We start from the raw sequence: 15,305 nt of genomic DNA, 5'->3' as shown, positions 1-15,305 counted from the left end.
TGTCTGAGCGCTGCCCTGGCAGAAAACTGAAACGTTACATGCCCTAGACTCCCCCCCCCCCCCCCCCCCCCCCCAAGTTCCTTTCATGCTTACAGACTTCCCAGTTTAATGTGAGCTATGAATCAATCTTTTCCATATCTTGAGGGAGAATATGACGTGAGTTTGGTGTTTTGCTGGGAGGACAGTGGGTTTGCAGGTTTGATGCGTTGTCCTGCACTGGGTGTTGGTGGTGACGGTGGATTTGGCTGCTGCACCTCGTGGCGGACAGCGATGCCTGCAAGTGCTGAAGGTGGGAGATCTGTCTGCTTGTGGCCCTGGGTTTGTTACTGGAGAGGGAAACTCCTTCGGATCAGAAGCTAGCTTAGGTGCCTTGGATATTCTCGGGATGTGGATCTCCTCCCGCGGTGTTTTGGGGTTTAGGAGGCCGGTTTTCCAAGGCCCGCTGTCAGAAGCCCCGTGCGTGAAGCCAGTGCGGGGTCCTGGCACGGTCAGTTGGAGAGGGCCTCCAGGTCACCTGCTCCGCCTCTCTGCCTGAAGGCAGGTTCTTGCCAACCCTAGGTCAGGGACTGTCGTCCTTCCTGTGTGTTTCCAGTATTGGGGGGGTGAATAAAACCTTGAGCAATGTGTTAATAGAAGGCTTGGAAGGCCAGTGTGGTGCTTCTGATGGGAGCCCTGTATAACCGAAGTCTTGTGGTTAGTTTGGAAAATCAGAGCATCCAAGCTTTCGCCATCTACCCTTCTCTGTTGGAATGATACTTAATGGTTCTGGGTTTTTCTGGGTTTGTGGGGTTTTTTTTAATGTCCATCGCTATTCAGTTCTTGCCCTGTCATTTAAAAGCTGCCAGTAGTATGGCAAACATCAGTTTTGCTGCAAAGTGGTTTGTATATAGGTAGAACATTGGAACCCACCAGCCTCGGTTGAGAAGGAGAAAGAGGCAGATGGCCACAATGAAACTCTGGGTTTGCAGAACCCAAATAAGAGTAAATCAGGCAAGTTCTGTGTTTGCGTTTTCCCCGAAGCCTGATGCCTTCAGGGCCCCTGCCTGGAAAGTGGTGATGTGTGAGATTTGTTCTGTCGCCTAGTACTTGCTCCTAAATTCACCAAAATATTCCTGAGGTTCCCACACTTGGAGGAAGCTCTGCGTGTTTGCAGGGGGCACGAGGATGCTGAGACGGGGAGAGGAAAACCAGGAAGAATTGTGCAAGAACGGGGAGGAAGAGAAACATTTTGCTGAGATTACTATGGTCTTTCATTCTCACAGCTGGGAGATGTTGTTTCTTGGCTGTTGCGACATCGCGGACTGAACACGAGTTTAAATGTGGACAAGCCGAAGCATTTGTTCAAATCTGCCAAGGCTCGAGCAGGCTTTTCATTAGGGGGTAGCTGGCGTCCGTGCAGCCCGTGCTGTGTGAGGCTGGTCGTAGCCGGCCTCCGAGCTGAGGGTCTCCCCGACTTGAAGGATCCTGTTGCAATGGCCGTGGCACCTTTTGCAAAATATTTTTGGTTTCTTTCTTTCTCATGTAATTAACATGCTTGGTCATCATCTCTTCTCGGGTTTAAGGGCTTGTTTAAGTCATGTAGGTTTCTTTGTAGTAAAAGCTGGTCTTTGTCTTAGACTTTTACATAATGAAGCATGTAACGCAGAAAATTGGACAGGACTGCAGCAGAAGTCTCGTTTGGGATTTTGCTGCGGTGTGTATGTACCTTATATATGTATGTGTGTCCACACGTGTGTGTGCGTGTACATATGGATATACAGAGATATCCACTAGCAATAGGCAGTGTTTATTTAGTTAAAGCATCCTAAACTCGCAGGACTGGGTCTTGGTTTGCTGGTAAAATCTGCCTGCTGCGCCCCAGCCCAGCTGCGTTAGGTCAGCACAGATACCGAGTTCCCGGAGGTGAACAAGGCACAAAGTTACTGGTGATTTAGCCACGTAACAGAGGCGCCTGTGCTAATTTAGACGGCCGAAAATAAAGCACAAACACATTCTGCTTTCTGTTACCTTCCCGAGCCTTCCCTTTCTGCAGCTAAGCAGCAGATGGGGCTTGCAGGAGCCGACACGAGCTTTCGGTAGGAATGGTGTTCACCCCGCGGCCTCTCTTTGGGACAAGTCACTGGTGCCAGGAGTGGGAAGATGGAAGGTGCGCAGGTGGGGAGCGCGGAGGAGCCTCAGCCCGGCCGAGGACGGAGCAGATCGTGCCAGCAGACCCTGCCAGCCTCTCGCGCCTGGGTCCCTGGGCTGCCGCCGGGATGGTGGGGTAGGTGACGCAGCTCGTGCCAGGGCACCGTCAGTCGCTGCTGCTTCATCTGTTGCCCTTTCGTTCAGTGAGATTTAGTCGGCATCAAATCGAGGACGGCGATGGTCAGGAATCATCTGTGCTAACATGTTTCTCCGTCTTGAAAATCAGGCCCAGCTCGTTTTGGGGGCTTGGCTGATGCTCGTGAACCCCTTGAGCTGCACTTCAGCAGAGCAAACCGCAGCGAGCCGTGGCCGTAGCTCCCTGCCGGGCACGGGGGGGCCAGAGCCCAGCTCCCCAAACTGTCCTGGGAACGGAGCGGATTGCACAGATTTGCGTTGTTCAAATTTTCCCAGAATAAAGCAGCCCCGGGGAATCCCCGTCTTTCCCCGCTGGTGGGACCTTCAGGACAGGCTCTCAGCACGTTGCATGAACTGTGCGTGCCGTGGAGGCTCACCCCGGTTGCGTTGCGGTGAGCTGTGGGTAAAGGCTTTGCACTCCTCATTCATACCTCTCAGCACCATGCATTTCTTTCCTGTTTTCTGTGTGCAGGATAGTTTAGGCTGCGTTTTTTCCTCTTAAATGCATGTGACATGCAAGACACCGTGCATCCTGCTAAAGTTAGCATTGCTGATCACTCTGTAGGTGCCCGCTGTTGCTTTGTGTAAGTCCTTGGGATGTACTTAATTAGGGAAATATTTTTCCTCCCATATGCAGCAGCAGTGGGAATATCCGAGTGGAGTTCATCACAGTTTTAAGGAGGTTGATGTGCAAGAAGTCCGGTGGATGATTGTGTTGGCAGACACGGTTACAGCTCTTCCCCGGTTGAAGCCCGATGGGTTTCTGTGCGAGGCAGGGAGGAGATGGGCGAAGCGCGGAGTCCTCCCTCTCTGGCAGGTTGCGGTCTGAGCCGGTGATCCGGAGCCATCCCGCAGTCGCACCGAGAGGACGACGGTGTCGTAATCGGCTCTTGCACTCTGACTAATGGTGGTGCGGCAGGGCCGTACGCTGCTCCAGCCTTCCTGTAACACGCCGGCCGCTCCAAAGGTTTCCTCATCGCAGCTGATCCTGCTCCCAGACCGCAGCTCCCAGAACCGACTGAAACAACAGTTTTGTAACCTTGGCCAGAAACCAGATAATCAGCGGCATCCAGAAATGTAGCAACATCAAGAGGCAGCTGCATATAGATAATTGAGGGAAGGGTTTGTGGGAAAAACTGCTCCCGGAGAAACCACACAGGCAGAGTGGTTGCTCGTGGTTTCAGGGTACTGTCAGGGCTCGCTTTTATTTTGGACTTCGTGTGTCCTGAGAACGGTCCCAGCTGGAGTATTCTGAATCACAGGGTAGTTGGGCAGAAATTTCCAAATATAATCTTGTTAAATAGTAGCGCTTAGTGTAACAGAAAAACTTAAGAGTTGTCATAATTTGAGACCATTGCCCGGTCTTCAGATGCTGGGGCAGGAAATGACACTCGCAGGTTACATGTGTAGGGGCTTGTGGTTTAAATTTAACCCGTTAGCAGGGATGGTTTCGTGCAGCGAGTCATCGCTGGAGAACCATTGAGGAGTTGGACTGTCACGGTGCCCGGCGGGGTCTGGAGCATCATCTTGACCGTGGTCCTTGAAGACACGGGTGCACGTCCACGTGCACAAGCCGCTCGGCAGGCTGAGCTTCTCCGTTGCGTTATTTTCTGCAGGTCCTAACAAACCCTGGGAAGGGGCATCTGTTTCACAAATGACTGAAATAGTAATAGCTGCCTTAATTGGCGTTACTAAGTCTACTTGGCTGGTGTGTATTTGAGAAAGCAAGCCAGCCTCGCCTGAGCCCCATGCAAACACATCCAGATGTGAGTAGTTCCAGGCATATTGGGAGGTCAGGAAGCGCTGTGGGTTAAGGCGAAATAAGTATTTGTGAAAGGCGGAAGAAAGGGCGCTTATTGTGGGGACCAGGTACTGATTTTGAGAACAGGAGAGGAGAAGCCATGCAAAGAGGTGAAGAAGGGTCTTTCATCTGTAAGAACTCCTGATAAAGAGCGACATCCCCCTTCAAAAGCCAGGAAGAAAAAGATGGCAAGTTCCCCAGGGTAAAGAAGGAAGATGTTGAGTTGAAGGTGAGGGCATGACGGAGCTGTGAAACTGGGGTAACCCCAGATGTGACAGCCGGCAAGCGTGCTTTCCAGGCGGCTGCGTTCAGAGCAGGGAAACGCAGAGATCTCTTGATTTTCCTTGTTTTGGTAATGGCTGTAAGAATTAGCACCTCGAGCTGCAGTATCTTATTAATAGCTAATCTTTATGATTACCCGTTTAAGGCTGCTGAGGGAGACGCACCTGTGTTTGCCCGGTTGGCTTGCAGGCCTCCTGCTGCTCTTGGGCTTATGTACCGATGGTGGAAAAAGATGGACTTTACTCTTCCGGAGCCGAGAGCTGGAGCACAAAGAACAATTGTTCCTTGTTCCCCAAAGTGCACGTCCCGCCGGTGCGCCCAGGGAATTTTAGGTACTAATCATGACTTGTGTAGGCCTAACAGGTAAAGGAAAAGCTGGTGAAGAGCAAGTCTTTGATGCTGGGAGCGCGTCGGTAAAACAGCACTGAACAGGACGCGCATGGGCAGTGCGGGGTTGAAGGTGTGACGGTGGCTTTTTTGAACGTGCAGCCTGTTAGTGACGTACACCGTGATTTTAGCGTGGACTCGGCAGGTGCCACCGTACTGCACAGCTCAGAGAAGGTCTTTGCTGGGGTGACAACCATCTAAGTGAAGGTATCAGCAGGGTGATGGAGAAGGGCACAGTTCAGCCTGCTGAAAGACCTCAACTTTTGTTTTTTCTCCCCATGCTTTCCAGTGATGGGGGGGAGGTGTCAAATTTTGGATGTGATCCGTGCGAGTTGTTATTTTAAGGCAATTTTTCAAGATTTGAAGACACCTGTTTTTCTGGGACAGAGTCCTCAAAAGGTGCCTGAGGTTTTAAAATTTTCATGTTTCGATGGGGCTTGTTCGTATTCCAACCTTTTCAGACCAAACAAATGTGTTGAATTTGTGCAAATAACGTCTGCGCCTCTAATTCCCATCCTTGCGTATGAGTTTTTTGTAACGGGTAAGAGCCTCTAGCCAGCTTTCTTCTTATTGTCTGGCATTTAAAGAAATCTGCACGATCTTTTTTACTCCAAGCTGGCAGGGTATGGGCAGGCTCCAATGCACAGATCTTGGGCACGAGCTAATTTGTTGTGGCTTCAGATAGAGATGGCAGGAGCCTGGCTGGTCTGCACGCAGCAGGGCGAGGGAGGCTGTGCGGGGAGCTGCAGGAGGGCAGGGTTGGATGGGATGGGATGGGATGGGACGGGACGGGACGGGACGGGATGGGCAGCCTGTGGTGCAGGCAGAGCCAGGGAAAGCTATCGCTCCGCCTTGGATATCCGTCTGACAGCATGTGAGGACTTCAGTGTTGTTTGCATTTTCTCTTGTCACAGATGTGAATGTTGCTCCCTGTGCCCAGTAGGGACAGGGGGGTTAAACGTACACCGGGTCGGTTGGGTTTGTTAACGAGGAATCTCCTCTCCTGTCGGGCACGGTGTTGGTGTCGGCTGGCTGGGGCTGAGAGCGGGCTCCGGCTGTGTACATCTGTGCCCGTCCCGATTTGCCCATCGCCTTTGCCAGGAGCTCAGTCCTGGCCAACGGGTGCAACTGGTCCCGTGCTGCCTCCCAGCTGCCCGGACGGCCCGACGGGGCCGAGCATGGAGCCAGCAGTACTCTACTCCTCCTCCTCCTCCTCCTCCTCCTCCTCCTCCTCCTCCTCCTCCTGCAGCTCGGAGGGACAGATGACCCCCCCCTTCCCTTCCCATCCCTTTTGGGACCATTGCCTTTTGAGGTCCTCCACAGAAATATTTGGTCTCAGTGTGTGGCTTTGGCTTGGCACGCCCTGGGCGAAATAAAAACCATTTTTGACTGGTTTCTCGCCCCAGCAAGGGGTGAGGCGAGGATCGTGTGTGTGTGCGTGGCCGGGGCTGGCTCTGCAGAGCCCTGCCGTTCCCAGCCGGCCTCGATAGGCACAGCTCCAGCCCCGCTCCTGGTCATGCTCCCGACAGTCCTGTTTCTCCACCCTCCAGGGGGGTGCTTGGGGTGCTCGGGGGTGCCGTGGGGGCCCTGACCCTGCCATGGGGGGAGGCAGCGGCCAGGAGTTCCCCCAGCCCAGGCGGGGCTGCCCTTCTCCCTGCCACGCAGGGTGACCCGACTGGGTGTCGTGTCCCGCTTTTCCAGCTTTCTCCCTGCAGGCAAAGTCGTGTGTGCGATACTCCAGGGGCTGGGACCACCGTGACCTGGGGCCGCTGGCTGGAGCCGGCCATCCCGAACCGGCGGGAGCTGCCGTGTCCAGGCTGGCCGCGTCCCAGGGCAGACTCCCGCTCCCCATAGCTGCTTTCCCAGGGGAGAGCAGGGATCCCAGGGATGCCGCCGGCCGGGCCGAGGGGCTGGCGTGCTCGGGGAAGGCAGCGCGCGCAGCCGGGGCTGGCTGCCGGCCAGAGGTAAACAGCTTCTTTGTTTTCCCGGAGAAGTGCGAGGGATTATATTCTGTTGAGCTCACTCGGTCTCCCACTTCTTATTGTGCGGCAGACATGTAATCGTCTAGTTCAAGGAGCTTAGTTAATTGTTTACAAAATAGGAAGGGCGATGATTGTCTCCTGGTCGGGAGGTGAGGTTGAGAGGGGTGTCGTGGAAAGGGGGTGGCTTGTCCAGCTCCCAGATTAGGAGGGATTGAAGCCAAATTGTAATTCTGCAGCCCTAGATGTGCGACTCTGAAATGCTCCGCCGTCGCTCCCACGAGCCGGGGATAGATATCTCTTCCAAACCGAGAATTTGTACCTCCCCTCTGACTCTTATTAAACGTGCTTAAAAATGAAACGAAGACTGCGAGCGCTGTTGGTAATTGTTGTGCAAATGTAATGCTCCCTCCAAGCTGTTAAACAGGCCAGTGCTCTGTTTACATGGAGAGGCAGCCAGCTTTCCAAGTGTAATGAGTCAGCTAGATGAACAGAAGGGGTGCAGAATTAATCTGGCATCCGTCTGGCCTTTTCTCAGTTAAACAGGTTTTCGAAGCTCCACGTGAATAGGTACCTACCCCGGTTACAAACGGCCACAAAGACATCGGGAGTGGGCAGAATTTGTTCGAGAATAAATTGACAGCGTGCAGGCCATGAAACAGTTTTAGTGAGGTGCTGGAAATGACGTGGTTTTAATTTTTGGCTGTTCATGGTTGGGAGCGGAGCGTGCCCTGCTCCCAGCCGTGCTGGTCCCTGCGCTCATGACTGGCATCAGTGAAGCTGCTTGTTTTTAATATCCTTTGCAAAGTGCAAATAAATTTCCGTTGCCCGGCACGTCATCTGAATTTCCACTTCTTAGATTTGCAGTGAATATTGAAGTGAAGCTGTTCAGGTGGCCGACTCTGCGTCCTCCCCACTGACCCGGTGCTCCTGCGGGCTCCTGCCTCCTCCCAGGCACGTGCTCAGGCACGTGCTCGTTTCTCCTTTATCTGCACCTTAATGAGCACCAGTAGGTGAAACCGAGGGGAAAAAATCCTTAAACTTTACAAACTGGTTAATGATGGCTGACAGAGTGAGGTTCTTGAGGCTGTAAATGACTGAAGCTGCTTCTAGAGGAAGCACTTGCAGCGCCTGGGACCCCGTCGATGTGCAACATCGAGGGGACACCCCTGGCTCCGGAGCAAATGCCTTCGGTGGAGCATCACCAGCGCCGGGAGAGCCACGCTGCTGTGAAACGTGACGGCTTGTTAGCCGGTGAACCCCTGGCTGGGTGTGTGGGAGCGCTGGGGCCAGGGCTGCTCGCTCTTGGCTTCAGGTTTTGCGAGCTCCAGCCTCTCTCTGCCGGCGCCGAGCGTGCCCGAGGACGGCTGAGCTGCCTTTTTAAGGCGCTGTTTTCAGTCAGCCCTTGTGGTGCTTGAACTTTGGCACTTGTGCTGGGCTGCAGGCCCTTCAAATGATGAAGAGCAGAAATGTGGAGACGCAGATTTCTGCAGTCGTTCCCTCGCTCTAACAGAAGATTTTCCAGTTTCTCTTTATGGACATGCTGGGTTGGTATACTGAATTTTCTGCGCTTTCCCCCCTGTTTTTGCTTCTCAACTGCAGCAATGAGGAAGGCTGATCGGCCTGCTTGTGTCTTTTCCAGTTTGGATCCTTTCCTGCTCTCGCATCCAAAAGGAAAGGGCTGGGGGCTCCTGGCTGGGGGTCCCAAAACTCAGCATGGCAGCTTGTCCCTGCATCGAGCAGGGGGACACGAAGAGGCCTCCGGTCCCAATGCCTCCGTTCCTAAACACGGGTAACTGTCCTCCCGTAGCCCAGGTGAAGGAGTTAGGGTGGAGGATTAGCCGCCTTGGGAAGTGCAGTCTCCTGCTGAAAATGCCAGTGCCGGGATGTCTTAGCACTGTCTGTGCCCTGTGCTTTGGTCTGGGAATTTGTGCTGCTGCAGGGCTGGGATGGGGCCTCTGAATCACTTTTTAAAAAAAACCCAAAAACCACAAACTAACCCAAAGGGCCCTAAAGCCACTTGAAGCATAAATGAAACATTTAAATTATGAAGGGATTTCCAGGGAACTTCTAAAATACATGGCTGATGAAAGCACCGCGCTAGTGTTCCTCCAGCCTTTAACCCCCTGTCCTGCCCCGGCTGCCGCAGGTGCGGGGACCCAGCGCCCGGTGAGATGGTGCTGGGCTCTCCTGGTGCTGCCCGGGACGCGGTTCAAGGTCCACGCTGCTTTGTCCCCCAGCCCCGAGTGGGCGGGAGGGTTTGGCTCCTCTCTTCTCCTCTGTTTTCTTTCTCTCTCCCCGCCCACAGAATTCCCATCTTGTGATGGAGCGCTGCATGACTTTGTTCCTGGACAATTTCCTGCAATTGTAGCTCTGCAGAAACCCGGCCGCTATTATAAGAAGTTAATGGGTGCAATGTGTAGTGTTGTCAGGTGGCAATTAGCTGGGGAAAGAGTTTTCAAATGGTGCCTGTTTATGCCGTTTCAGCGTAAGTACAACGAGACCTTTGCTGTAGGGATTGATGTGGGTCACTTCTCGGAGATATACTGTTGCGTGGATACTTTTTAGCCTCTGGTCTCGGGAGAGGAGATATTTTTGTTCACCTAAAAGGGCCTCGCCTGCCTTGGCTTCAGCCGGTATTTCTGATCCCTGTTGCAGCTCATGCTTCGCTGTATTTCAGATGTCAGTTGTCTTTTCAGCCCCGTAACCAGGCAACACATGGCAGGAGCAGGGAGCGCTTTGTTATTCTCCAAATTGTCTTACCTAGGCCAAGGCGCGGTGGCAGCGCCGGTGCCAGGGTGAGGAGCCTGTGACAAACCGCTCCGGGAACGCTGTGCCCCCTTGGCGGTGTCTGGTCTTGTCTTATAATGGGAACATCTTCCAAAAGTGCGTTTTATAAGTCGGTTTTGTAATTCAAGTGATGAGCGTGTTGGTCCTGCGAGTGTCTGGGAATTCAGCGTGCCAGACGGGGGGAGCAGGGCTGTCCCTGCCCCCATGTACCCGGAGGGTCCATCCCCATGTCCCTGCACTCTGGACAGAGCTGTAGCTGCAAGAAGCTTTATGTAGGCTCGAAGTGATGCTGTAGACGAAGAACAGGAGGGATATTGCTCTCTGTTTGGGCATGATCCCTTTTAGGCTCTCCCTTGCACATGAAAAAAGTTGTGTCTGCAGCTGCAGGTCCCAGCTTGCTTCCCGTGCGGAAGGTGGCAGAAGCCAGCAGCGGTTTTGCCCGCTCTGGTCTGCGGCGCGCGGCATTTGGAGGTGCTCTGCTATCCTGGTGTTGCCGTTGAAGAGTTCCGTGGGGGTTTATCCCCATGGGAAGTGTCTTGCCTTTTTTCCTCCAGTGGAAAGATCCTTTTGAGATGTCTAACTTCTCTTTTCCTCTCTCTAAACAGACGGTTGATGATGAGGCGATGGCAGCATAAATGAAGATCAAGTAAGGAAGGCAGAACGATGCCCAAGGGTGGGTGTTCTAAAACACCACAGCCAGAAGATTTCTCTCTCAGCAACGACATGGTGGAGAAACAAACGGGGAAAAAGGTAGCGTGTTTGGTTCACTTGCCTTCCTTTAGGGATGCTGGCCCTTATGCCTGACGTCTTCGAGCCGTGGCAGTATTTCATGCGGCAGGAGGTTGCCGTGGGCTGTTATCACCGGAATCAAATCTGTGTGTTGGCACTCTGCCAGCTGATGGGGTCCACTTCATTTCTCGGTAGCTGCAATACTTCCCGGGAAGTGCTGCGGACGCATGGACCCGACTCGACTGAGGAATGGGGGGATGTTTCGGAAGATTCTCTTCTGCAAGTACTGTGTATTTTTAAGGCTTTCTGCATTAAGCTGTGGAAGGACCAAGTAATGCAGTGATCTCGCAAGTGCGTGCTGTGCGAGGGAGGAGTTTCTCCTCCTCCTCCTCCTCCTCCGGCTGTAAATGCCGTGTCTGTGTCAGACTTGGCTGGTCTTGCTTCACCCAGAAGTCTGGGCTCTGAGTGTGGCCTGACCAGGACTCGGCGTGTGAGCTGCTCTGCTGAAATTACTGCTTCTGGGGTTTTATTTGAAGTGCTTAGGTTTTGACTGGGCTTGAGGTGACTGAGATGAAATCTGAGTTTAAAGATAAGTAAGTTCCTTCTTCTCTCCTTCCTTCCCAGATTTCTCATTTTGCTCCAGCCTTAAGCTCTGCCTCCTCTCATTCAGCTTTTTTTCATCTTTCTCAGTATCGGTAGTTTCCAGTAAATAGTTGTGCAGAAAGCTGTGTACACATTACCTTTAAATAAAAATTAAAAGCTACGTCTACTGTATTCTGATATGGAAACAAATATCATCCGCTTTCCTTTCACCTCCTTGCTCCAATTTCTCAGCATTCCCCCAGGAGTTTCTGCCAGGCCCCAGGAGCTGAAGCTGAGCTTTGCGAGCAGCAGCGATGCCGTGTCGCTTGCTCTGTCCCTTCCCCTGCAATCCCACCCCTGTTGATGACAGTAACTCCTCTTATGAGCAAGGTCATTATTATTGACAAAACGAGGAAAATGACAAATAACTGGTGGGAAAATCCCAGGCAGAAATTTGCTTATCAAGTGCACTGGTAGCATCTGCCCCGTTCCCCTTCCTGTGTCTCCGTGCGGGTCCGGTTCAGGAGCCGTGCCGAGAGCAGGAGCGTTGCCTCTGCACGGGCGCTTTGCTGGGGCACGGCGCGGGGCTTCTAGGAGGGGACAAAAACTGGGAGCAGGGCTGTTGGGAGGTGAAACAGCCGCCCTGTTGCATCAGGAAGATACCAGCGTTTACCCTGGCAAATGAGGCTGAGCCCGGCAGCGCAGGATATGTAAATATGGGGTTTTGTCTGCGCTGTGTAAGAAGCTTAATGTTGGCGCAGGTGCTTCGGGAGGGAGAGGATCAGTTATAATATGAATCAGCTCCCATTTTATTTCATCCACTCGCGGCAGCTTAAAGGCTGCATGTTATTTACAGAGCAGGTTTGTTGAGCGGCGCTAGGGATGCCGGGAACTGGAGTTATCTCCTGCTGGCTAAATAACTAGGACACAAATAATTTCATGCTTCCCATTCAGAGGCATCAGCGCAGACCTGCAGAGAGTGGTATGGGGTAAGGATGGGGAAGAGCCTTTCTGCTCACCTAATTCTGGTCTTCTTAACGGAGAAGAAACTTGCAGGCTCTTGTCCTCCGGGAACTGAGCTGAGATCCAGCCTCAGTGGCCAAAGGACGTCGTGCAGCAAATCGCCCCATTTCTAGTTAACTCTGGAGCGTGAGCTGGAGCAGTGACTCAGGGTAAAAGCACTCGGTCGTTAGACCTCCTCCTTCCAGATGCTGTTGTACCTGCCTGTCAAGCAAGCCGCTGCTTTTAATTTATCTTGCCTTTGTCAACACTTTCAAAGGCCCGAGCCTGCGACTTGGCGCGCGCTTGCTGGCGGAGGCTTGCTAGGAGCGCAGAGAGCGGCTGCGGCAGAGCCCGAGCCGCGCTGCATGCAGGGACCCACGCCCACCGGGGCCGCCCGCGATGGCGTGCAGGGCGAGCGTGGCGAAGCGATAGCTGCGTTGCCACTGAAGTGTTTTCCTCTCAGCGTGACCTTAATATCGACAGTTGTTTTAACATTAAACAGGCTTTGTTTGGGCTCTGAAGCTCTAGCACTGAAGGCGAGTAACGGTGCAGGATGCTCAGCGGTCCTGGTGTCGCGGCGGGCTGAGTGCTGCAGGAAACGTGTGAGTTCTGCGCTTGAACACATTACAGCGGGGCTCTCTGGGAGGCTGCCCTTTCTGCAGAGGGCTCGTGCTTTGTGGAAGAGGAGCTGAGCTGCTGCCTTTCAGTTGTGGAGCTAATTATAAGAGGGAACTCCTCCTAGCTCTCTGCTCCGTGCCCTTCCATGGGAGGCATGTATTAACTAGTGAGATGTCGCTTCTGCTGGTGCCGCCACGAGAGCGAAGTGGTTTAAAGACTGCGTCTCCGTTGCCGACAACATTAGATGCTCCGTCTGCTTTGCTGCTGTTGAGTGAGGAGCTGTTTCTCCCGGGTTAGCGGAGGCAGCGGGGCGGCCGGTCGGGCCCTGCCAGCCTTATATGGCTGCGCACAGCCTGCCCGGGGCGGGCGCTCGGCAGCCCCGGGGGCTCCTTCTGCTTGAGTTCAGTCTGAAGGGTTTTATAAAATTATGCAGGCCATATATGAATAATTCTCCTTTCTGGTGTAGATCCACAGATCCCCATACCAGAAGCAGATTACTCATGACTTAGGCTGAGCAGAACACCGCAGCAAGAATTATATCAGTTGTCGAAACCATTTCCTGATGTGCCTGGGACCGCTTGCTGCGTGGTTACACGGTGTGCTCAGAGGCTGCGGCAGAGGATTTGTCTCTTTATGGGGAAATGCTCCCACTTGCATTGTCTGTATTGCGTTTTTGCTGCAGTGGTTGAACACCGAGCAGAACGGCGCTGGACCCCTGGTTTTTGCTTGTAGGAGCTAGCAGAGGTTAACTGAGCAAACTGGGCAGAGACGACGTTAGGGAAACTGCTGAAGGTGCAGCCTTCTCACCCTCACCCTTTCCCGGGTGATAGGGGTGGTGGTTTCTCAGTGCGGGGACCTCGCTGGGGGACACGGTACCTTGCCGATACCCATACGGGATCAAACTCAGTTGGTTTCCACAGGAGTGAAGGGGGAACACTACTACACTTTTTATCCATAATAATTTTAGTAGCATGAATACATTTTGCTCCTATGTCATTATTTTTCCTGCCCTTCAAAAAACCTTTTGCTTTCTCTCCTCTCTCTTCTCCCAGTTCCAGAAAAGGGAACGTAGTCCTGATTTCTCAATTCTTCTTGAAGCCTGTTGGACTGTTAGGGCTTTCCTGCGCCGTATGAACGAGTGCCGGGCTGTGCATCCAGCGCGGAGCCACCCGCCGGGACGTGAAACGTGCAGGAGCGCTGGGTGACTTCGATACTGCTGCCCGTAGTCATCGCAGGGTAGTATTTCTTACAAACCTCACTGACGGCCCGAGGCACGCAGGAATGGGGCTTCAGTTCCAGTTGTCTCTGTAACGTTTAGTTGCAGCATTGATCGTGACCCAAATTCAGAGTTTTTGAAACTCTGCATTCGTGTGTGTGTGTGTGTTATACTCTGGTTTTGGAAAGGCCAGAGGGGACCCAGATTTAGGGGGTGATGGGGTTTGGTTTCCACCACGTCCAGCGTGCTCTCCGGGTACAATTGTGTCCCTCCCTTTTTGTAACGCAGGGTGCGAACCCTTCTCCTGCCCCTTCTCTCCCCACCCCCCGGCAGAGACCTGTTCAGGAAACGACACGCCGCTGTCTGTGTTAGCGCAGGGAAACTCCCGCTCTCGCAGCATTTGCTCTTTGCAGCGTGGGTTGTTTTGCCCACGGCAGGAGTTTGGTGTGTCAGCTTGGCGTGGGGCATCGCCCAGGGGCACGGGTGTTGGAGCCCTTGGTCCTTCTGGCCTTCTCTCCTCCCGAGCTACCAGCGCTGGTTTCGTTTGTTACTGCTTACTTCTTATTAGCGTTGCAACCTGAAATACTTTCAACTCATTTTGGAGAACAAAGGGCTTTGGGGATTTCCATCGCTGGTAATGCAAGTCTTTGCATAAGCGGCTGGGACGTGAGTCAGGTTTTGTCGGTGTTGAAGTGAAGGCACGGCTCCGGCGCAGCTCTCGGCGGGCGGGCAGAGGCAGCGGTTCAGAGTTTGTGTGTGGGCACCGACAGCGCAGCCCTGCTGCGTGCAGCTCGTACGGACGGAGGGGAGGAGCAGGCTGCGGATGCACGGCCCATCCTGTAAAGCAAGCTAGAGACGCGCTCAGCTTCTCTGCTGGAAATACAGATTTCTTTGCATGGGTTTGTATGTGGCTCTACCTTGCAGAATTTTGCATCTAAAAGAACTACGTGTTCGGTTTTGCTCTGAGAACCTACGTTTGGGCAGTAAGCTGGCCTAGCTGGAGTTCTGCGTGAGGGTGAAAAGCGGCTTTTATTTGAATATGTCATTAATGACCCGAGCAGATTGATATCAGTTTCTCTTGCTGATTAGAGATCCTTGTCGTAAAGAGAAGTCAGCACAGACGCTGTTAAGCACTTCCAGTCCGTAGGCTGCAGGTGCGGCTTATATCGTCCTAGCTTCTGGGGACCGGTTCGTGATCGGTTTGTGCTCCAAACCGTGACGGCTGATAGCAACTTCTGATGCATCGTTTAACTGTAGCAAGTGTAAGTCGAGGTGGGTTCAGTTATTCATATAGTAAATCTTACTAATAGCATAGCGTGACAGTAGGGGATTTTTCCTGAAGTCATGGTCTGCTGTCTGCCCTTTGCCAAAGCAGCTTTTATTAACACCTACGAAGGGGAACTTGTTTCTGTTGCTGAGCTCGTGACAGTACCCCCATTCCCCAAACTCCCTCTCACCCTCAGCAAGAGCTCGCCCGGCCTTTGAGAGCCCCAAGCCTGCCTTACGCACGGATTTTCATAAAAGTTCCTCTGCAACGTCGATTAATTTGGATTTGTTCCTTTTGTGAAACCTGATTCTTGTACCTTTCAGATGAGTC

At 53.1% G+C, this 15,305-nt stretch overlaps 1 protein-coding gene across 5 annotated transcripts in view; it reads left to right on the top strand.

Moving 5' to 3' along the window:
* Nucleotides 1-15,305, top strand: part of ANKRD11 (ankyrin repeat domain containing 11) — a 161,075-nt gene that overhangs the window by 109,364 nt on the left and 36,406 nt on the right. For 2 of the 5 annotated variants that reach the window (XM_075511103.1, XM_075511104.1), the window contains one exon: nt 10,167-10,311. The exons of 1 other annotated variant lie outside the window; for it this stretch is intronic. In XM_075511103.1, coding sequence (XP_075367218.1) covers nt 10,225-10,311 — 87 coding nt within the window. In that variant the 5' untranslated portion in view covers nt 10,167-10,224. Of the gene's footprint in view, nt 1-9,239; nt 9,260-10,166; nt 10,312-12,219; nt 12,477-15,305 lie in introns of those variants that run through there. 2 more of the 5 variants (XM_075511105.1, XM_075511102.1) reach the window with 2 other exon arrangements.

The sequence above is a fragment of the Mycteria americana genome, chromosome 8 (assembly GCF_035582795.1).
Source record: "Mycteria americana isolate JAX WOST 10 ecotype Jacksonville Zoo and Gardens chromosome 8, USCA_MyAme_1.0, whole genome shotgun sequence".
In the NCBI taxonomy this organism is placed as follows: Eukaryota; Metazoa; Chordata; class Aves; order Ciconiiformes; family Ciconiidae; genus Mycteria; species Mycteria americana.
This window is presented reverse-complemented; position numbering and strand designations above follow the sequence as displayed.